Source organism: Antechinus flavipes, chromosome 4, assembly GCF_016432865.1.
Source record: "Antechinus flavipes isolate AdamAnt ecotype Samford, QLD, Australia chromosome 4, AdamAnt_v2, whole genome shotgun sequence".
NCBI classification, from domain to species: Eukaryota; Metazoa; Chordata; class Mammalia; order Dasyuromorphia; family Dasyuridae; genus Antechinus; species Antechinus flavipes.
The window spans coordinates 181,873,418-181,897,582 of NC_067401.1; the positions used below are offsets into that span (position 1 = coordinate 181,873,418).

General features: G+C 34.1%; 1 protein-coding gene across 1 annotated transcript; it reads left to right on the forward strand.

Moving 5' to 3' along the window:
- Positions 1-7,059: 7,059 nt before the first annotated feature.
- LOC127560802 (butyrophilin subfamily 1 member A1-like) lies at positions 7,060-23,909 on the forward strand. Its single transcript, XM_051995678.1, has 6 exons — positions 7,060-7,138; positions 7,354-7,701; positions 16,044-16,325; positions 20,853-21,002; positions 21,781-21,807; positions 22,532-23,909. The coding sequence occupies exons 1-6, from the start codon at positions 7,060-7,062 to the stop codon at positions 23,218-23,220; spliced, it is 1,575 nt and encodes a 524-aa protein (XP_051851638.1). The 3' UTR covers positions 23,221-23,909.
- Positions 23,910-24,165: the final 256 nt, after the last annotated feature.

Sequence of the window (24,165 nt, forward strand, 5' to 3'; positions counted from 1 at the left end):
TTAACATGTATAACATATTGGATTGCTTGCCATCTAGGGAACAGGGTGGGGGGAAAGAGGAGAAAATCTGAAACATAAGGCTATGCAAAGATCAATGCTGAAAAATTATCCATGCATATGTTTTGAAAACAAAAAAGCTTATATTTTAATTTTTTTAAATAAAATTAAAAATTAAAAAAAAATTCCCTATTTTACAAAATTACTTGAAAGCAATCTGGCAGAAACTAGATATTGACCAATATCATACATGATTTACCAAGATAAGGTCAAAATGAACACATGACTTAGACATAAAGGTAAACATCCTAAGTAAATTAGAAAAGCATGGAACATATTACCTATCAGATTTATGGATAGGGAGAGGATTTATGAATAAAAAAGAGACAGAGAACATTGAGAGATATAAAATGGATAGTTTTTAGTACATTAAATTAAAACATTTTTTGTTCAAATAAAACCAATATAACCAAGATTAGAAGAAAGGAAGGGGAAAATTATAGTTTCTCAAATAAAAGGTCTCTTATCTTAGAGAATTTTGTCTAATTTTTAAGAGTATAAGCCATGTCCCAATTGATAAATGGTGAAAGGATGTGCAGTTTTCTGATGAAGATCAAAGATACACAAACACACACATATACACATACATATATACATATGAAAAAATGTTCTAAAGTCACTATTGATCAGAGAAAAACAACTCTGAGATAACACCTTACACCTATCAGATTAAAATGATGGAAGGAAGAATATAGAAAAGGAAGGAGGATATAGAAAATTTAAAAAGAGAGACATTAATTCACTGTTAGTAGGAATGTAAACTGATCCAACAATTTTGGAGAGCAATATGGAATTATGCCCAAAGAATTATTAAACTTCCTATACTCTTTGATCCAACAATACCACTCCTAGATCATCATCCAAAGATGATTAAGGGAAAAGGGAAAAAAATCATATGTTCTAAAATACTTATAGCAGCTTTCTTTGTGTTGGCAAAGAACTGGCAATCACAGGGATGCTGATCAATTGGGGAATGACTGAACAAATTGTGGTATATGATCATAATGGAATACTATTGTGTTAAGAGAAATGATGAGCTCATTTACTTTACAAAAACATAGATAGATTTGCATGAAATAATGAAAAGTGAAATGAGCAAAACTGAGAGTTATATACAATAGCAAAAATATTGTTTTAAGAACATCTTTGAAAGACTAAGTCATTTTGACTTATTATATCATATATATCATTATATATATCATATTATACATGACTTATTATAAATATCCAAATTAACTACAAAACAAATATGAAGGAAGATGCTAACTGCATCCAGAGAAAGAACTGATAAATAGATGTATGTATATATACATATATATACCTAAGTATGCAATTCAGCATTATCTTTTCTTATCATCCTATCCAATCTGAGAGGTGTGTAGTGATATCTCAGAGTTGTCTTAATTTACATTTCTCTGATCAATAATGATCTGGAGAACCTTTTCATATGATTAGAAATGGTTTTAGGATTGGGGGAAGGGGAAAGGGAGGGAAGAAAAAAATTTCATATGACAAATTATATATATATGTGTGTGTATGTGTGTGTGTGTATATTATATATACATGTATATATATATATATATTTAGTATGTGTGTGTTTGATATTAATTTTCTTTATTTTAAGGTTGGGAGTGGGGAGGAAAACCACTCGGGAAAATGAAACAAAAATATTTTTTTAAGGAAAGTTGAATCAGAAAGAAGAAATATGTTTTCACTGAAAGAATAATTATGAGAAGGAAAAGGAAACAGAGAAAGAGGCTCTACCAGTCTCTATCAACCCTACCTACTATGTGGAGGTTCAATTTTGTTCCTCTCAGTGTTAGTGGAGTATTTGAAAAAAGGATTATTTACAAATCCTGCTGTAGTTGAGTTTAGGGAGACCTCAGAGAGAGTTAAGAGTCACTCATCCTTCTTTCTGAACATTGTTCTTCTATGATCAAATCATATCAACAAGCATTTATTGTCTACTATGTGCCAGGCACTGCCAGGCACTTTGTTCTAGCGATATCAAAAAAAAAAAAAAAAAAAGGTAAACAGTCCCTGCCCAAGTTTCTGAGAATTTAGTAGAAGAAGGCAACATGATTAAACATAGACAGACAGATAGATAGATATTATTACATAATTGTTTTCATGTTACTTTCTCTATTAGTCTGTGATCTCCTTGAGAGCAGTCTTTTGTGAGGGGTTTTTAATCTCCAGGATTTAGCACAGTGCCTAGTATATAATAGATGACTAATAAATGTTTATTGACTGTCTCTCTTAATTTTAGAGATCTCAAAAAAAGTCTCACATTTTGCAAGAAGTCTTTTCAGATTCCCCTTTAATGCTAGTACCTTTTTTTCCATAAACTTGCTTTACATAATTGGTAGATATGGTGGAAGAGGCAACGTGAAGCAAAAGATATTCTAAATCCCCCACTTTAACCAGCCATATACAATGATTGAAAGTGCTGCTAGTACTAGAAAGAAATGAGGAAGGAATCAGGTCTTAGTGAAAACCAGAAGATAAAAAGAATGAGAAAATAAAAGATTTAAGAGTAGAGCACATTTGTTGCCTAAAAAGCATGCATTCCAGATAGTATAGTAGAATAGAATTGCCGCACTTTTCTTCTTCCCAAGGGAAAAAGGAGTCCAAGCGGGAAATGTGATATAATGGAATGATATTTCTCAAGAGAAAAATCAGAGTATTATAGATTTGAAGTTTTAGAGTAAGAAATTAGGGGTGGGAGATGGAGTAGTTTTAAAATTTGAAAGGAATTAAAATAAGAGATTGGGTCATGAGAGTAGAAGAACGAGATTTGAAAGATGACTGCTCAGAATTATTGGAATGGAGAAGGTGATGTCTGCCAAATATTGAGGACAATCAATTTTTTTTTTTGCTTTAACACATTTTATTTTTTTATTTTTTCACACTTTTTTGTCTTAATATAAAAATTTCTCTCAGTATCCCTTCAACTCATCCTCTCCTACTACATCCATCCCATGTAACTATATATATATATATATATATATAATTTGCCCCTCCCAATTACATGTTGAAACAATTTTTAACATTTTTAAAAACTGAGTTACAAATTCTATCCCTTCTTCCCTTCTCTACCCCCTTCTTGAGATAGTAAACATTTAGGTATAGGTTATACATGTGCAATCATATAAGACGTTTCTATACCATAGAATAAAAATATTTTAAAAAGAAAACCATTAGCAAAACTATTAGTACATCAAAAGGATCTGAAAAGATATGCAACAGTATTATTCTTGAGGCTTTCCAATGTTTGCAAAAAGATGGGATGGTTTTTTTGTTGTTGTTGTTGTTCTATATTTTCTTTTGCGACCTGCATTTTTAAAAAGTTTTAAATTTTTTGTGAATATTCTTTACATTGTTGTGATCATAGTGTATTTCCTTTTATTGACTCTGCCTACTTTATCTGCATTAGTTTCTTTTAATCATTTCATGCTTCCTGATATTTATCATTTATTACATCACAGTTCTATTTTATTGGATTTATAAACCACAGTTTTATTTTACCATTCTTCAATTGATGGGCATCTACTTGATTTCCATTCTTTGCATTAAAAAGTTTTATATACATGCTTAGGAAAAGTAACTTTAATTCAACGAAAACAGCCACTGACCAAGAACTCCACTGGCTCATGGATGAATGTAGGAAAGATTTATTTTACATTCTTAGAAGAATGGGTGCCTAAGTTAGTAGAAATGAGTTCAGACAATTTTTCATTAACCTAGGCAGCTCAGATAAGGAGACAAGTGCTGGGATCTGAAGGAATGTATTACTCCCTTTCTCTGAGGCAGAATACAATGCTGGAGATGTGATGGAATAGACTTGCTTCTCTTTCCAAGAACAGAAGAGTCTAGTCTTTAATAGAATTGCCGCACTTTTCTTCTTCCCAAGGGAAAAAGGAGTCCAAGCAGGAAATATGATATAATGGAATGATATTTCTCAAGAGAAAAATCACAGTATTATAGATTTGAAGCTAAAAGAATTGTAAGAGGAAGTAAAAAGGATTGAATCCAACCATAATTTTGTTTCTTTTTTATAATGCACTATAGTTTTTACATTTTCCAAATTGATTTTTTCATTTAATATTATTTTCCTTCTACCTACCCTTACACTGAATAAAAGAAAGAAAAACAAAAATGTTTTAACAGCAGTATATAACAAATAAGCAAAACAAATTTCAACATTGACCATATTTAAAAAATATATGTTTCATTATGTACCCTGAATCCATCACTTTTCTGCCAGGAGGTGAAAGTCCTTCATTTTACAGAAGAAGAAAATGAGATTTTTAAAAAATGGCTAATAATGTGCTTGGAATTAGACAGCTAGTATCTGAGGCAGAGTTTAAATCCAAGTCTTTCTGATTCTAAAAATCCAATTTTTCATCCAGTACCCATGATCTCAGAAGAAACTATCCAAAAGGGGAAAATGGTCAACAGTATCATATGCTGAAAAGAAAAACAAGAAAAAGAGGAGAGGAGGGAACAAGATTAGATTTTTTCATTGCAGTCATTGGTGATTTTTGAAGTGAAGATTTTCAGAAAAGTGATGGGAAAGAAAGAGAGAGATAACAAAATGGAGGAATTTTAAAAAATACATTAGTTTAAATATAATACACAAGTTTCTCAAGAATTTTAACCTTTCCAATTTGAATTAAAGTTTCCTTTTCACACTGTGGGCAAATCACTTGAGCCTATTTCCTCATCTATCATGTTTATGTCACTTAGAGATTGGGAGGATTAAATGAAGTAAAGTATGTGAGAATGTTTTGGAGTTTGTAAATTCATTACACAAATATAAGATCTGTCAAATACATGTGTGTATGTATATGCATATATATGTGTATGTATATGTGTATGTCTATGTATATGTGTGTATATGATCATTATAATTTTTTAAGTGCATCAAAGTCCAGTAGAAATACTATTGAATTAAAAAGTATGCACATTTTGATAGCCCTTTGGGTATAGTTCCAAATTGCTCTCCAGAATGGTTGGATCAGTTCCCAACTCCACCAACAATGTCTTATTGTTCCAGTTTTCCTACATCCCCTCCAACATTTATCATTATCTTTTCCCATCATCTTAGTCAATCTGAGAGGTGTGAAGTGGTACCTCAGAGTTGTAATAATATGTATTTCTTTAATCAATAGTGATTTAGAGCATTTTTTCATATGGCTAAAAATGGGCTTTAATTTTTTCATTTGTAAATTGTCTGTTCATTTCCTTTGACCATTTTTCAATTGGAGAATGGCTTATAGTCTTATAAATTTGAGTCAATTCCCTATGTATTTTAGAAATGAAGCCTTTAACAGAATTCTTGGATGTAAACAAAGTTTCCCAGCTTTCTCCTTCCCTTCTAATCTTGGCTGCAAGATCTGTACAAAAACTTTATAATTTAATACAATCAAAACTATCCATTTTGCATTTCATACTATACTCTAGTTATTCTTTGGCCAGAAATTCCTTCCTTCTCCACATATCTGAGAGATAAACTATCCCTTATTCTTCTAATTTGCTTATTGTATTATCCTTTATGTTTAAATCATAAATCTATTTTGACCTTATTTTGATATAAGGTGTTAGGTATTGGTCAATGCCTAATTTCTGCTATACTGTTTTCAAATTTTCCCAGCAATTTTTGTCAAATAGTGAGTTCTTATCCCAGAAACTTTGGCTTTATTAAACACTAGATTACAATAGTCATTGACTGTTGTGTCTTGTCAACCTAACCTATTTCACTGATCCATTACTCCATTTCTTAGCTAACAACAAATGGTTTTGATGATTGTTGCTTTATGATATAGTTTTAGATCATTAGTTGATATCTTAAGCAGGGACTAGGTATCAGTTAACAGCTACAATAAGTTAACATCTACAATGCTATTGTGGGTCACAGGATAAATTCCTGGAGAAAAGGATAGAGTAGCACTACCAACAGGGGGACTCTAAAAAGCAAAAGAAATGGGAAAGTGCCAAAGACAAACTTCCCCCTCTTTAATATATTTGCCTGCTTTTCCTCCAAGTATCTCGACTTTGCTTGCTGACACCACCAAAGAAGACTGATCCTTCTCCTACTGAAATCCAATTCAAAATAAACACATCAGGTTCTTTGTAAATGTCTTGTTCTTTGTAACAAAGTGCTTCCCCCTTCCTTTTCCTGATCATTCTTACCTTTTCACTCAGGAGCCACAACTAACTTTTTCATTTGGGACTCAGGTCAGGAGTCTCTCCAAAGATTTTCTCTGTGATCCACCAGGTCAGTAACTGTGTTTTTTCCAATACTGGAAAACAAGTGTCATTCCTTTGTCTCTTTCTATAGAGACTCCTTTCAGAGAAGCACCCTCACTCCTTTTTACTACTCTTCTTCCCCTTTCTCTTTGTTCTTCCCTAAGCCTATATGTTTTATTCTTTTATCCAGTATTTTGTTCTTTTTTTCCAGTCATGTCTGACTCTTTATAATCACATTTGGGATGCTCATCTTGGTTCTCTCATTTTCTCCTCCAGCTTTTCTTTCAGTATCACCCTCTTCACCACTAGTGATATTTATCATCAATATTCACAGTGATTTTTTTCAACTATTTTTAGTTTATAAAATCCTTTGGAAGAACTCATCCTTTTTTCCGTCCCCTCCCCCCACCCTACCCCACCCCCCCAAAAAAAACCCTGCAAATTTACTGGATTAGGATTGTTTAACATATGTGAAGTTTGACTTAATGATGGAATTGATAAGACTATGAATTAAGAAAAATAGTAGATGTGGAGTGGAGTCTTTAGATATAAATTGTGGAGCAATTATAATTGAAAAGAAAAAAGAGATGTTTAAAGGACTATCCTTAAAGCAAAAAAAAATTTGTTTTGTGTGCTTTTTTCTTTCCCTCACCCTACTCCATTCCCACACTCACTCCACTTCTTCCTAAATGCCTCTTTTAGGTTTCATTCCCTGGCTAATTCATCACGAGTACCTATTTACTAACAGAAATGGTGATGGCTTTTCCAGTCTCCTCACAGGGCAGATATTTGATTTTCCTCTTCATCCAGTTGCCCATGCTGGACTCAGGTAAAATTTTCTTTTTTCTGTTGTTCTATGGAGATTTCTCAAAAGAAGGAAACAACTCCATATTGGCTTCCAGTTTAAGTGTATCCCTCCAAATAGAAAAGCTAAAGAGTTCAAAATGCTCTAGGGACTTCCAAGGAATAATATCTATCAATATATTGTGTATTTCATCTCTCATATTTCCATTCTGAGTTCTTCAATCTCTCTTTGTTGAGCAGCTCGGTTTGATGTGATTGGGCCTATTGAGCCCATCCTGGCCATGGTTGGGGAAGATATTGATTTACCCTGTCACCTCTCACCCAACATAAGTGCTAAGAATATGGAGCTGAGGTGGTATAGAAAGAAGATCTCTCCAGCAGTATACGTGTATCAGAAAGAAAAGGATCAAGGAGGAGAACAAATTAAGGAGTTTCAAGGGAGAACAACATTTGTTCAAGACAACATCACTGAGGGGAATGTGGCTGTAACAATCCACAATGTCAGAGCTTCCGATGATGGACAATATCGCTGCTTTTTCAAAGATGACCAAATGTATGAAGAAGCTATCATAGAGCTGAAAGTGGCAAGTGAGTCATTTCATTTTGTTCAATGACCTTTTTCCAGAGGGACCTAAAGAGTATCTTTTTCATTTTCAAGGCTTAATCTGATAGTAAATTCTCAAATTTCTGTCCAGAATTGCATTTTAGTTCCAAGACATATCACAATAATTCCTAATTTTAACAGAAAAGTAAACCTGGATATAGAAAAAAGAGAATCTGAGAAAGAGCACAGAACAATACCCCATTATTTCTCAGTGAGATAAAACTACTCTGAAGATATTGTTCAAATAAGGCTCTATGTTTGTTTCATAAGTTTTTGTTTTCTGACTCCAATAAAATCTGTGTTCAAAAACGTGCATATGGCAAGTGAACCATAAAGTGATACAACAAATATCAGGATTTGAAGTAATAGAATGGTAATACAGTGTAGAAAGGATAAGAATTAGGAAGAAATGAAAGCAGGAACCAGTCGCACATTCCCAACCCTAACTCAAAGCTCAGACTGGAGCCATAAAGCCAGTTTAAAACTCTGAATTTTTTTCCCCAAAATGCTCTATGTAAGGGTCTTTTTGTAAAATTTACAGGTTGTAAATAAAACAACAATAATTTTTTTAAATTTTAAGTTATTTTTAAAATCATTATTATCTATTAGTAGGTAATATGGTAAATAGAACCATGGACCTAGAAGACATAAGTTCAAATCTAGTCTCAGACACTTAGTAGATGTATTATTCTGGTCAAGTCACTTGACTTCTTCTACTTCAGTTTCCTCAACTATAAAATGGGACAATAATAGCACCTATCTCTCAGGGTTATTGTAAGAATCACATGAGATAATACTTATAAATCACTTAGCATAGTGCCTGGTACATAGTAGGCCCTTAATAAATCCTTATTCTATCACCTTTTTACTCTTCAAAAATGAACTATTATTGTCTTACCAATGGGTATAGAAAAGGGATAATATTTTTAGCCATAAAAATAAGTAGTTTCTCCCCCACCCCATTCTCTTGGGTCATATGGGAGAAAAAGATGTATGCCCAGCATCTAACCTAGACTTTTCTAGCTAATCTGAAGTGTTTTAAGATCGGATTTAAAGGTACCCTTTTGGTTAGTTTAGGGAGAAAAAAAAACTTTACGAAGTTGTTTAATGCATCAAGGCAGTAAGAAACAATAAGCCCAAAGAGTTTTTCTAATGCTGAACTAGAGAAGGAAGAAAAACCATCAGTTTTGCCATTTGGTTGCAAGGTAAAATTGAGAGTAAAGTGATAAAACAAGTACTCACCAAGTGTTTTTTAAAGCATTTATCACATACGAGGCACAGTACTAAGTGTTGAAAATTGGAGGGGGAAAAAAGGTGGAAACAATCCCTGTTCTTAAGAAATTTACAGTTTGAAGCAGTAGACAACATGCAAATACCTTCATACAGACAGAATATAGCGAGACAATTGGAAATCAATCAATAAACATGTATTAAGCCCTTAATACAGGGTAGGCACTGTCCTAAATGCTAGGGATACTAAAAAAGGCAAGATACTGACTTCAAAAAGTTTGTAAGTTAATGGGGAAGATAATGTGAACAAATATCTATACATATATCCCATTTATCCTGATTATAGTATATGTAATGCATATAATACAAATTATAATATACAATATTAATATTACATCAATATTACTATGTCAATAATTTAATGTTTATGATAAGTAATATATGCAATATATCATATATAGGATAAATAAGAAATAATTAATGGAGAAAAGGGTCTGGAATTATGAAAGGTTGAGAAAGATTTCTTGTAAAAATGGAATTTTAATTGGGAACTAAAGGATGTCAGGGAACTCAGTAGGCAAAGTTGAGGAGGGAGAACATTCCAGGTATAGGGAACAAACAGAAAAAATGCCTACCAACAAGGGACCAGTGTAACTAATTCAAAGAGTATAAGGTAGGAAGTGTGGTGTAAAAAGACTAGAAAGGTTAAGAGGGGGCTATGTTTTGCAGGACTTTGAATGCCAGGCAGAAGATTTGTATTGATTCCTAGGGATGATAGGGAGCTGGTGGAGTTAATTGTGATTGGGAATGAAATAATCAGTCCCATGCTTTAGGAAAATCATATTGGTTAATGAATGGAGAATGGATTGCAATAAAGAGAGATATGACACAGGCATTTCTACCAGTAGGTTATTGAAATAGTCCAGTTGTGAAGTAATAAGAACCTATACTAGGGGAATCATAGTGGCAAAGGAGAGAAAGGTTCATATCTGGGAAGTATTACAAAGATGAAGTAGTTAGACTTTGGCAACAGATTGGATATAAAGGACATGGGGTGGGGGCAATGGCAAGATCAAGGGTATATCCATCATTGTGTGAGGCTAAAGTGAGAAGAGGGTAGACTGAAGAAAACAATGGTCAGTATGTTTAAGGGAATATCAAGATGTATGTCAAAATCTCCTAGTATGAGATCATCTCAGGATTATAGCACTAACATTAAAGGGAATTGAGAAAAGATTTTTCTTGCAGAAAATGAAAGGAAACCAAGTAGAGATGAAGGAGAGAATTATGTGGATGGAGACTAGCCAGTGAAAAGACTGGTGAAAAAAAAATACAAAATTATATCTTGGGCATTTTTTCTTTTTGAACTGCTTTGAAATTCCACTTTAATATGTAGTATGAATTTAATTTTTCACAAAAGTCCTACTTTGATACCTCATCAAAACAGGAAATGATTCTAAATTCTTAAAGGTTTTGCCAGAGGAGTACATATTCTTCAAGTTTATAAAAGGTTCAAAGTATAGTTCTAAGAATAAATTAAATCTATTTCCAAGTTAGCCCATAGAATCACACATCATAAGTAGGTTGGCCACATCGTAATGAGATAATTTGGCTATAGCAATCCATGAAACAGGAAAAATAAAAAAAAAATGATCCTAAGTCTTCTCCGTTTCCCTTCCTTTCTGCAAGAACAGTGGCAGTAGAGTAGGAAAGGAAGTAGAGAGTATCTGTTTAAGACTGTAAGAATAATAGTTTTTAGATCATAAACAAATTAGTGTGATCATTAGTATTGAATGTGAGGTGCTTATCTAACAATTAACCAGTAGGTTAATGGTAGAGTTGTTTAAACAGAACATCTTGATAATCTTGCTGTAAACAAAACCAGAAGAAGAAAGTTTTATAAGGCAATCAAAATTTTATAGGCAATTTCTCAGATAAAGATTTCACAACTCACATATGTAAAAAAATCTTTGTCAAATTTACAGGAATTTGAATTATTCTTCAATTGACAAATGGTCAAAGGATATGAACAGACAGGTTTTCAATGAAGAAATCAAAACTATATATAGTCATGTGAAAGCATACTCTAAATCACTTTTGGTTAGAGAAATGCAAATTAAAACAACTTTGAGATATCTTATACCTATCATAATGGCTAAAATAATTGAATGGGGAAATGGCTAACGTTGATTGCAGAGGATATGGAAAAATTGAAACAGTGACTCACTTTTGGTGATATTGTGTACTGATTCAGTCATTTTTAAAGAGGAATCTGAAATTATACCCAAAGAGTTTTAAAACTGTGTATAACCTCTCTCCCAGCAATACCATTATTAAGTATGTTTCACAAGTAGATTATGGAAAAAGGAAATGAATCTATGTGTTCTAAAATATTTACAGCAGTTGTCTTTGTGGTGGCAACAAACTAGAAAATATGGAGATGCCCATCAGTGGATGAGTAGCTAAGCAAATAGTGGTATATGCTTGTGATGGAATACTATTGTGCCATAGAAAATGATAAGCAGGGTTTATTTTAGGGGGGGGAATGAAAAGACTTACATGAAATAATGAAAAGTGAAATGAACAGAACCAAGAGAACATTGTACACAGTAACAGCAATGTTGCTGTTCAAGTTGTTCTTGAAACAACTAAGTCATTTTGGATATTATAAATACTCAAATCAACTACAAAGTACCTATGAAGAAAAATGCTATCTACATGCAGAGAAAGAACTGATACAACTACCTTTAGTATTGTTATATATACATACATATATGTATGTGTGTGTATATATATATATATATATATATATATACATATATATATACACATATATATGTATATGTGTATACACACACACACACACATATATTATATATATATATATATACGTATTAGGGTCTAATGTAGCCTTCTCTAGGGTGAGGTAGGAAGGGAAGGAGGAAAAAAATACACAGCAAAGAACAAAAGAAAGCTTAGAAGGAAGCACAAAAAAAGTATTGTAGCTTTGAAAATGATGCCTAACATTTATTACATAGGTGAGGGTAAGGTTCTTTTAAGTAAACAGTATGAAAATGGAAAAAATAAATTTAATAACATCTTCCAATTAAACCAGTACATGAATGATATCTCTAAAACAAAAATGGGAACAAGTGAGGATAAGGAGAAATAAATGTGGAAATATGGTTTAGGAGAAAGAAATGATAGGATAGAAACTTGTATATTATATAGAAGTCTTATGCTTCTATATCATGTATACTATCTTCAAAAAAAGAAATAGTTGTTGTTAGGTATGATGAACATTGTACATAGTAATAGCAATATTCTAAGAATAACTTGAAACAACTAAGTTATTTTGGATATTATAAATACTCAAATCAACTACAAAGTACCTATGAGAAAACATCAATTGCCAAACTATATACTTACTCTCCCAGCTAAACAAAATCTTTATGAAGGTCATCTATACATGAATTAAATGCATCTTCTAAGCATGAATTAAAAATGGAACAATCAAGCTTTTGCAAATGCTATTCAACAATGGAACATATCTTTACCATCTAATAATTGATTAAAAGATCTGTTCTCTTTTGACCTCTTTGTTGTAGCAATTAATTTTGGTGGGAAGTTCAGAATAAAATTATTACAGTTGGTATTAGTATAAATTGTTCATTTCTCATAAGTATAGTAGGTCCACAGATAAAAAGGAAGAAAAACTTGGGTATCTTTTAGAAAATTGTAAAGCACTTTTACTGTTCCCAAGATTCCCATAACAGAAAAATGTAAAGATTTTCAATGTTAAGATTTTACCAGTGTGTTCTATGATAGTGAAACCTGTAATATCATGACCTTTGAAGAACAGGATCACACAGAGAGAAATGGAAAGGCACATGGTAGGTGAGAGCAGTCTATGAAATATGAAAACCTCATCAAAGGATTTTAACACAGAAAGAGAAGCTGAACTGGTCACAGAGCAAAAGCAAGGGCAAGGGATTACAGGTGGATGGCCAAAGGGTTCCACTGGAATTCTCAAAATATCAGATGAAAAATGAGAAAGACCTTGACTATGTTGGATAGATTTCCCATCGTGACCTTTGGGGAATAGACATGAATAAGGACTGCACAGAACTGGCAAGCATGGATAAGTCTTGTTCTGCATCATTGACATAACTCTCAAATTGATGAGATCGATATTTGACTGTAAAGGAATCTAGATTTTATGTTCAGGAAGATTATTTTTATTCCCAGGATGCCCTAGGAAGGAAGCAGATGTCACTTCATGAGACTTATAATTGACAAATGACAAACTCCATTTGTTTATGAGTCACTCGATAAATATTTATTAAGCACCTATTGTATGTCAGGCATTGTGCTAAGGTCTGGGGATACATAGAAAGGTAAAAAGTAGTCCCTATTCTTGAAGAGCTTTTAGTTCAGTGGGAGAGATAAGGTGCAAATAGCTGTGTACAAAGAAGTTATAAACAGGATGAATTGGAAATAATCAATGGAAGGAAGGTACTAGAATCAAGAAAAACTGGAAAACGCTTTCTGTAGATGATGCAATTTTAGCTAGGACTTGAAGGAAGATGAGGAAGTCAGAGAAAAATGAAGAGAGAAAGCATTCTATGCTCAGTAGACAGCCAATAAAAATGATCAGAATCAGGAGCTGGAGTATCTTATTCAAAAAACAATATAAAGGCCAGTGAACAATATTGAAAGAATAGAAAAATAAAAGAAGGTAGAAGGTGTAAGAAGACTGAAAATGTTAGGAAGGAGCAAGTTATGAATGTAATGCTGTAGAAACTGAGGCAAGATAGAGATTAGAGGTTTTTAATATTTTATTAGAGGGAGAATTGGACTGGCTAAGCCATCTTAGCCAGCTGGGTGGATGGAACTATTGTCACAAAGCATCCAACAACAAGCAAGGGATTTTAGAGAATCTAATAGGGCTCCAGTGATCAGGGAAACAAAAGCAAGGGGAAGGTAGAGCATTGGGAAGAAGTTCCAAGAAAGGACCATAAATTCAGTTCTGACAGATTGGGGGTAAGAAGGAAGGATCATAAATTCTGGGGAATTTGCTAGGAATCAGGATGTCTAGGGCAGAAGATACCCAAATATCTGAGATAAACCAACTGCAGTTTTATGACTCTTTGGAATACTAATGATCAGGGCTCCCAGCACTAATTATCTCAGTCCTAATGGCCAGGAAGGGGAGTTCCGGAAAGACTGAGATAAACAATTCAGGGAAACTGAGGCAGAACAATTTAGGGAAACTGAGGCATAACATGAAGACCTTTGAACTCCAAATAGAATATTTTATATTTGAATCTAGAGGTAATAGGGAGCCATAGGAGTTTATAGTATTGGAAGGAGAGAGGGTGGTTACAGACCTGTGCTTTAAGGAAATCACTTTGATAGCTGAGTAGAGGATTGAGTTGATTTGGAAGAGACTTGTGGCAAGTAGACCCCTATCATGGCAGTCTGAGTATGACCGGCATCAGAATAGTAATAGTGGCAAAAGGAGAGAAGAAAGTATATGAGAAATGTTACAAAATTAAAATCAATAGGGCTTGGCATTGGATTATGATTGAATATGGGAGTGAGAGAGAGTCAAGAATGACATCTGGCTTTCAAGTCTAGGTACCAAGGAGAATGGTAGCATGCTTGACAATAATAAGGAAATGGGATGGAAGAAGAGAGTGGGAATAAATATAATTTATTTAGTTTTGGATATGCTGAGTTTAAGATATCTGTAGAATATCTAGTTTAAGAAATCTAGTAGGTATTTGAAGATTTAGGTCTGGGGATTAAGAGGAACATTAGAACTGAATATGAAGATGTGACAATTATCTACAAAAAGATAATAATTGGATCCATAGTAACTGATGAGATCACCATGTGAAATACTCTAAAGAAGGGAACCTTGGACAAAGCCTTGTGGGACAATTTATTTTCAGACTTTCTCTTTCTATGTTTCTATTTTTCTATTCTATTTCAAAGATTCTCTTCCTATATTTTCTACTTGGGAGGTTGTTCTATTTCAGTTAGGTCCCATGTAGAAGAAGAGAGAATAGGACCTCTGTGACATTATAATTTAAGGTTTGTAGATTCAATCTTTGAGAGATTTAGTCAACTTAAAATGTGATTCTATAATTGAAGTATGCTACCACAAAGTATGCTATTTGATGATCCCTCAGCTGCATCTTCGAAACTAAAAGAAGAAATAAAATTCTTTTCTAAAAACCTTTTAAAAAAACATTCTTCAGGGGCAACTAGTTGGTATAGGAAATAGAACACCAGCCCTGATGCTAGGAGGATCTGAGTTCAAATTTGGCCTCAGACACAACACTTCCTGGCTGTGTGACTCTAGGCAAGTCACTTAACCCCAAATGCCTCAGCAAAAAAACAAAACAAAACAAAACAAACCAACCAACCAACAAACAAACAAAAACATTTTTCAAGAACCAGATCAAATCCTGTTGCCATTGTAAAGTGTTTTCACCCAGATTATTTTTTTTTTTCTGTATCTGACTTTAAATACATTTTTGGTCAGCATCAATTGACTTCAACATTTAGATATTCTCTGTTTCACATGCATTATGCTTATTTTCCCCAGCTCATCTCTAAGTTATTTAAGGACAGAGGCAAAGTCTCTGTTTCTTATACCTTACACAGCACTGGGCTAGTAGACATTTAACAGTAGCTAGTTGCAATATTGATTCTCTATTTTAACCCCAAAACCAGACCAGTGGAAAGAGTGAATAATAAGTGAAAGATGCAGAACTTTCCAGTCCTTGAAGATACTAACAGAATGGGTAGAATACTAGGACTATTGTTCAAAGACTCATAGCAACTGGTATATTAGAACAGAAGTCTCCTGAAGAAAGGAAGTTTACTCAGTTCCCAAGAGCAGTATTATATGTATATGTGTATATATGTGTGGGTCTATATGTATGCACACACCTATGTATTTATACATGTATTTATGGTTAGTCTATGTCAATAGATTTACCACTCTAAAGATTTCCTTCTTCCCTTCCCACCTTCACCCCCAATAGATCCACTAAAGGATTCAGATTAATTTTTCTCTCTCCAGGTCTGGGCTCTGATCCTCACATTCACATGGAAGTTTATGGAGATGAAGGTATCCTCCTAGAGTGCACATCAGTTGGATGGTATCCAGTCCCCCAGGTGCTATGGAAAGATCTAAAAGGAGAGATATTACCACTTTTATCTTTGTCCCAGACACCTAATGAAGATGGCCTAATTACCGTAGAAGCCTCTGTGGTTATCAGAGACTATTCTGTGGGAAGTGCATCTTGTTCCATTCGAAACCCTCTCCTCAATCTGGAGAAGGTGGTAAGGATTTCCATACCAGGTTAGTTCTTTCCTAAACTTCCATTATGTTGAGTTACTAAAACAAAATTCTTTAACTGGAAACCATCTGAAGATTTGTGAGACTTTCCTAGCCACAAAGAATCTAACTATGCTCAGATTAGGAAATTATTTTTTTAAAAAAGACCTTTTGGTTTTTGATGTTGCTTTCCAGAGACAAACCTCTTTCTAGTGATACTCTTCTTGACATTGGCACCATTCACCCTGTTCACCCTAAGATGTTTGTTGTTACTTTGCTCTCACCTTTGAATCAAACTAGATGTATTCCTAAATTTGCTTGACCACAAAGGGAGAAGATGATTCCATATAGCCTGTGTTTCATGCAAAAGAGAATTCCAGGCCTAATTCACCATATTCTTAGAATTGTACAGATCCTTCATCAGTTTCTATAAAACATCTTCTATAATTCTTATGTTCTTTTTTGCTTTCTAGTTCCTGTGACTTCTATGCCCTATTTTCATACAGTCACAGAATCTCAGAGCTAGAAGGGACTTCAGAGACCATCGAGTTTAACCTATACCTGAAGTCAGTTCCAATATATCCTCTAATCCCTACAATATATCCCATGAATGGTTAGATAAACTTTTAATGAGGAAGAACCCACTATCTCCCAAAGCAACCTATTCTACTTTTCAATAGCTTTAATTATTAGGGAATGTCTCAAGTCTAAATCTGCCCTTTTGTAACTATTACTAAACCAATTCAATCCTCTTTCTATTTAATAATCTTCAAAATATATGAAGATAGCTATTATTTCCCTCACCCTCCCAAAGAAAACTTTTCTCTTCTCTAAAAATTGAGCATCCTAAGTTCTTCCACTCAATCTTCATATGACATGCTTTCATGGCTACCAAGATCATTATTATTTCCCTCCTCTGGAAATTCTACAGCTTATCAAAAGCCTTTCTGAAATGTGATACCTCAAAATACAGTACTTGAGATGTGATGTTCCTGGGTTAGAGAATGGAATCATTATCATCCCCTTATTCTTTCATAGGCTTTTTATGATAGGACAAAATTAGCTTGAAAAAATATTGTTCCATTGGTCCTCCATCCCCACACTAGGCAGACTCTCTTTGACACCAAAAAAGGGATTTTTAGAGGAATGAAATTATCAACTCTTATGTCACTGCCTACCTGGAGTTTTGTTTTAGTTTTGTTGGCTCTTTTTCTTTCTCTCTCTCTTTTTTTCCTTCTCAGCCAGAGAAACCTCAGTAGATTAATTGTTTTGCTTTGGGCATTTTATGGACCTGTTTTCTATGTCTGGCAAAATTGAATAGAACATTAATATTTAAGTGAATGCAGAAAAATATGTCTGTAATACTCAGTATGTTTAGCTTTTAAAACCAAAAGAATTTTTTCAAAAGAAAGTAAGTTGCTGCCTCCTGGCACTATCATGAATTTGTCAAAAGTAGGCAGAGATCCAGTTTTACAATTCTTTAGAGGTTCTAGTCATTTCTTATACATATCTCCTAAAGAGACAATAAATAAGTCTTACTGTTATCTGATCAAGAAATAGCAACCATTACTACTTATCTTCTTAGTCTTGACCTTTTCTTAATGAACTCTCCTCCGACAGCACCTGCGAAGTTACATTATCATGTTTTAGAGAGCAAGTTGCTGCTTCCTCAGAAAAACTCTTTAGAAAGAGCTTCAAATTGATTATTTAATCTCAAATGATTGATATACCTGTTTCCCATTCTAATCAGTAGCATGTTTTTGTACTCTCCAACATGATGAAAATCAGAATTTCCTCATGTCTTTTTTCTTCTTCTTTTTTTTTTTTTCACATTATAGATTGTCTACTTTTAAGGAAAAAGTAATTATTTCTGGTAAATTGGAAAGTGAAGTATCATTCTTCACGTCTTTTTAACCTCTCTTTTAGGAGGGAGATGAGCTTCCATTAGAGTATAAATAAAAATCACTTGGAAAGAGATGCGATATAATCATCACATTATCTATTTAGAGCTCTGCAAAATTCTTTCTATAAATTTCTATATTTGGTAGAAATAAATTTCTCAGCTTATTACATGGACTTGATAATGGCTTCCTCTAGGTCTCTTCTAGAGACATAGTATTGGGAACTGCTTCTGAGGAACAACTTATAGGTTGTCACCTTTCCCAATGGAGGTATGGACAACCATACCTCTTTCCTTTGTCTTATGAACTTCTTACCTTGTCTTACCCATTTACCTCTCTTATTTACTTCCCTTTCCTTTTGTTTGAATGCTCTTTATCTTCCTTCAATTTCCTAAGTCCCCTCAAATTTCTCCTCCATAATTCAATCTTTAGCCTTCTTCATAATTCTATAATTCTCCCAATTTCCTTCACATCTTTTATTCTTCTTCAGTTTAAATCCTTCTTTAGATCCTTTTCCCACTAAAATCAAAAGTAGATTGATTTCTCCTTTAAAAACAGAGATTATGGGTAGCTTTGTTTATTTGAATTAACAAGTAGTAAGATAACATTTTGATCAGAAGAATACCCAAGAAGCTATATAGCATGGAAGAAAAGTTGATTCTTCTTTGTTCTTAACTTCACTTTCCAAATACCAGATCTAATAAGATGTCTCTTTAGGTAGCTAAGATTCTCTTGGATTCAATCACATATACATACATATACAAGTACACATACGTACATGTACACAAAAGAGTTTCTTCAGCTCTGACAGAGTGAACACTGACAAGGAAAGTTGAATCTCAAAAATTCTCTAATTCCTCTATACCCCTAATTATCACATTATTACTTTATATTGTATTCGATATTTGTTGCTTTTGAAGAATTCTCCCCCAGAGAGAAGAATTTTATTAGGAAAATTAATATGTTCATCCTTCAGTCCATGTTGTTTAGCTAATCTCAGTTATCTATATAGCATTCAAATAATTTCACAAAGAAAAACAATAACATGGATACATACTACATACATTTTTAAAATAATTATTTCAGATATGTTCCCTACTTCATAGGAGAAAGTGGAGTAAAGAAAATTGGTGAGAGGTTGGGAGGGGATAGTTGGAATAATGGATCATTTACTACAACCTATTTCCACTACTGGAATAAAATAACCAAATCATCTTTGAACAGAAAAACCAAGCCCTATTATGTTAGCATTTTATTAAAAAAGTCAGAGTGATTTAATAAATAGGAAAGACAGGAATCAAAAGACATAATTTCAAGAAATCATGGTTTACTCTTACTTGCTGTGTGAGTATAGATAAGTCATTGAACTTTTTTGAACTCCTTTGAGTTTGGTCATCTATTAATGTGGATAATGGATATTATCCACATGTAGACATGTGGATAATAATAATTGCTCTTATTCCATGGCATATTTCAGTAAACTATAGATTCTATTTTAAAATGTATAAATCATTTTTAGCTCATGGGCTGCACAAAAACAGGTTGTGACATTTGCTAACCCCTGTTCTAGAAGAGGAGAAGTAAAGTCTGAAGGATGAGAAACTTCTTGCTCAATCACTTTTATGACTAATTGTACTGCCTCTCTCAATGGCTTGTAAGGCAGTCTTTAAACTTTCAAGCAGCACACATATGTGAACTCTTATTCTCTATATAATATCCTGGTGCTTCCTCTTGATTTTATCTTTTCCTAAGTGCAGCAACCTGATAAGCTTGAAGAGATGCTTCTAAATCTAATGTTAGAGTATCCCTAGCTATAGTTTGACTCCATTTTGAGAAAACTCTCCTGGTTCTTCTAATGTTCCAAAGTGGGATTAGCATTGGATTGGTTGGTTTTTAAGGTCCTTCCCAGATATAAATCTTGTGATGATATGATCCTTTATGCCTGAACATTCTGTATGAAAAAGTCTCCACCTGAAAGATGTTCAGGAGCAAAAAGGCATAATTACTGAAACATCATTGTCTTTGGAAAAATAAATGGATAGTGGTAATGCTAAGACAAGCTAAGAGAAAAGGCTGGGATTAAGTTACACTTTCATTTCTGATTCCATTTTGGTTCTGAATCAGAAAACATACATAGCTTCCAGATGATCTAAGAATGGATAAAAGGGAAGGAAGAATTCTAAACAAGGAAAGAACTTTTCCCTCCACTCTGTAATTATAAGATATCATACTCAATTACTCTGAGAAAAAGAGAGTATTTCCCATCTACATCCTTGCCATTCCTTCAGTTTCTATTCCAAATTTATCACAGAGGAAGAAATTCAGACATCACCCCTATCTGGCCACATGTTTGTTCCAAGATAACTCAAAATTCTCTCTGTTTTCCTAACTACTAAACTTTCAATAGTATCAACATCTCTGGATAAAAAAGATAGAGTAATAATGATGTTGGACCCCCAGAAAGAATTGTAATGAAACACAAATGGCAGTCTTGAAGAAAGTGGAGCAATAATTAATTAGATAAATATAGAGATCAATCTGCTATTTGGCCACTACTATTACCTCTATTTAATCCAATCTATTTGTCTCAAGAAAATTAGATTTTCCTGATGTTCCTTATAGAATATAATTCTCTTGAATCTTGTTTCAGATCCTGTCTTCTCAAGGATATCTCCTTGGATTTTGTCTATGGCTGTGATTCTTACTGCTCTTGGACTTCTCACTATTGGAGCCATATTTTTCATCTGGAAACTACATAGAAACAAAAATGGAGAAAAAGAGAATAAATCCTTAAGCAAAGGTAGAGCAATCATAGATTGAGTATATAAATATTAGAAAAGGAAAGAAGTTAGGAAACTATCACTTTACTTACTCAGGTAGCTTCTCAAGCTATAGTTATAAATTCAAGGACAATTTCATCCTTATTAAGCTTACCTTATTACTACTCCATGTGTGAGTATTTTCAAAAGCAGATAAATGGTTGGGGGAGGTTAATAATTAAAAAAATAAAACCTAATGTATACATCATTTTTCCTCTCTTCCTGAAACATTCCTTTCAGTTACCTAAATTCAGAAACTTTTTTTTTTTTTTTTTTTTTGCAGTGGAACGCTCAGTAGGTTTAGAACCAAAAAATGTGGGTTTGCAACTTGACTCTTCTATTTCCTATCTATGTGACTTTGGATAATTTACTTCATCTTTCTTGACCTACCTTATCTGTAAAATGAAGGAGTTGGCCTAGATGATGCCCAAGATCCATTCCAGCCCTGAATATCTGGCCATGAACCAACCAACAGGAATTTCCTCAGTATTACAAAGAAAATTAAAATGTTCCTCTTTCTTGATATGTTGATAATTCTTCAATAATAGATATCCATAAGGAAAAAAAATCTTCCATTGTATATTTGACCCATTCATGAACCCTATATCTCTTCCTATAATCAATCATTTTTTGCTGTTCCTTTTTAGAAAAACTCCAGGAAGAACTAAGAAAGTCCTTTTTCACGCCATTGTTCTATTTATAATTTTATTCATTTTTTTTCCTATATCATGGAAGTTACATCTTTCTATTTCATTACAGGATGGAAAAAGGCTCAGTTATATGCAGGTAAGTGGTCCTACTTATCCTCAGAATTCTGTAAGCTTTCTGTAGCTTTTAGAGATAATAGAGTCGAAAGGACCTAAGTTTAAATCCTGCCTCAGATACTTTACCCACTATATGTCCCTGAAAAAATCATTTTATCTTTCTTCCCCAGTTTCTTCAACTATAAAATGAGGGAAATCATCATTCCTGGCTCTACACCTGTGATTGTATCTATGAACCATTTCTATATATTTTTTGATGTAAAAGAAAGAAGTGGTCAGACAGAAATTCAAGAAGAAATGGAATGAAGTTATAGAAAGTAATCTCTCCATAAAAGAAATCACAAGATCACTTTCTTTTCTTTTATGTTCCCAATTCTCATGGAACTAGTGAGATAGTTTCAAGCCAGATTAAAAAATATGGCTAGGTTTAGTTATTTCTAAAACAAAAGACGTGATGCAAAACCTTTAAAACTTCCCACCAAAATAGTAAATGTACCATCTACCTTCACTTTAGCCTAAATAGTCTTTATTAAAAACCAACATCTATTGTGTGCTTTGTACTCCCTCCCTAGATAAGCTTTACTCTACCTCTCTGAAGAATCAGACCTGAGAGAAACCTTTAGGGGCAGATAGAATGGGATTTTATCTTCCCAGGGAGTCTTGTGAAATCATCATTCCCCTTCTCAGAGGATAGAGACATGAAGCCTCTGGTGTCTACATTCACTGACCTCTGACTTTCTCTACAGTTAATGTAACTCTGGATCCAGACACTGCTCATCCCCATCTCTTCCTGTATGAGGGTTTGAAATCTATCAGGTTGGAGGACACACGACAGAAGCTTCCTGACAAGCCTGAGAGATTTGATTCCTGGCCTTGTGTACTAGGCCGAGAAGGCTTCACCTCAGGGAAACGCTACTGGGAAGTAGAAGTGGGAGATAGAACTGATTGGGCTATAGGAGTTTGTAAGGAAAATGTGACAAAGAAAGGATTTGATCCCATGACCCCTGAGAATGGGTTTTGGGCTGTGGAGTTGTATGGAAATGGATATTGGGCTCTTACCCCACTTCGAACCCCCCTTCCTCTAACAGGATCTCCTCGCCGTATAGGGGTGTTTTTGGACTATGAATCCGGACATATTTCCTTCTATGACATGACTAATGGATCACACATCTATACTTTCCCCCAAGCCTCCTTTTCTGGAACTCTCCGGCCTTTCTTTTGTCTTTGGTCTTGTGGTAAAAAGCCCCTTACTATTTGTCCAATATTTGATGGGCCAGATGAAGTCACTGTCATTGCTAATTCCCCTATCCCTTCTAAGAAGAGCCTAGTGACCCCCACAAGTGAAAAATCAATTTTCAGGGATACAGATTCTCCCCAAAGTTCCAATTCTAAAGTATTTCCAGTACAACCTAATAATGGGGCCCTGGAACATTAGGAACCACTCTGTCCTCCCTTTCATTTTCACTCTTCTTCTTTTAGGTCTATAGTTGCCTTCGTTATCTGGCTTCTCTATTGCTATCCATGGGGCAGTGAACAGGTTTGGGAAACTCCATAAAGGTTTATCCAGATAGGGAGAGGAATATAAACGAGGCAAAATTTAAACTGCTTTTATAGTAGCTAGGGTGAGAATTTTTCTAATCTATTGCTTCAGTATCAGCTATGTATCAATAAATGAGAGTTGAGGGAGTGGATTAGGTAGGTTTACATAAAAGAGTATTCTTGGTGCTGTGAATAGGGAAATTTTGAAGAACAAAGATTTAAAACAGCAAAGAGACCAAATGGTACATAGGAAATACTAGAAAAAATATCACAAGTAAAACAGGTTGAGTTCACAGAGCTATATATATACAAGAGTAAGGAACCTGAAAAAAACATAAAGATGGATGAGGAAAGAAATATACAGTGATAAGATGAGGAGATACCCTCAATGGCTACATCATCAGTCATTTTCTTCCTTTAAGATTTCCTATCCCCCAAATCTCTCCCCAACAGGACTGACTGTACCATACTACTGTCTTAATAGCATCTATCTCTGGAGCTCCAGGGAGAGAGAAGAGCAGAGGAAAATAGGAAGGAAGGAAGGAAGGAAGGAAGGAAGGAAGGAAGGAAGGAAGGAAGGAAGGAAGGAAGGAAGGAAGGAAAGAAGGAAGGAAGGAAGGAAGGAAGGAGAGGAGGGAAGGAAGGAAGGAAAGAAGGAAAGAGGGAAGGAAGGAAGGAAGGAAGGAAGGAAGGAAGGAAGGAGAGGAGGGAAGGAAAGAAGGAAAGAGGGAAGGAAAGAAGGAAGGAAGGAAGGAAGGAAGGAAGGAAGGAAGGAAGGAAGGGGAAGGAAGGGAATTAGGGAAGGAAGGAAGGAAGAAGGAAGGAAGGAAGGAAGAAGGAA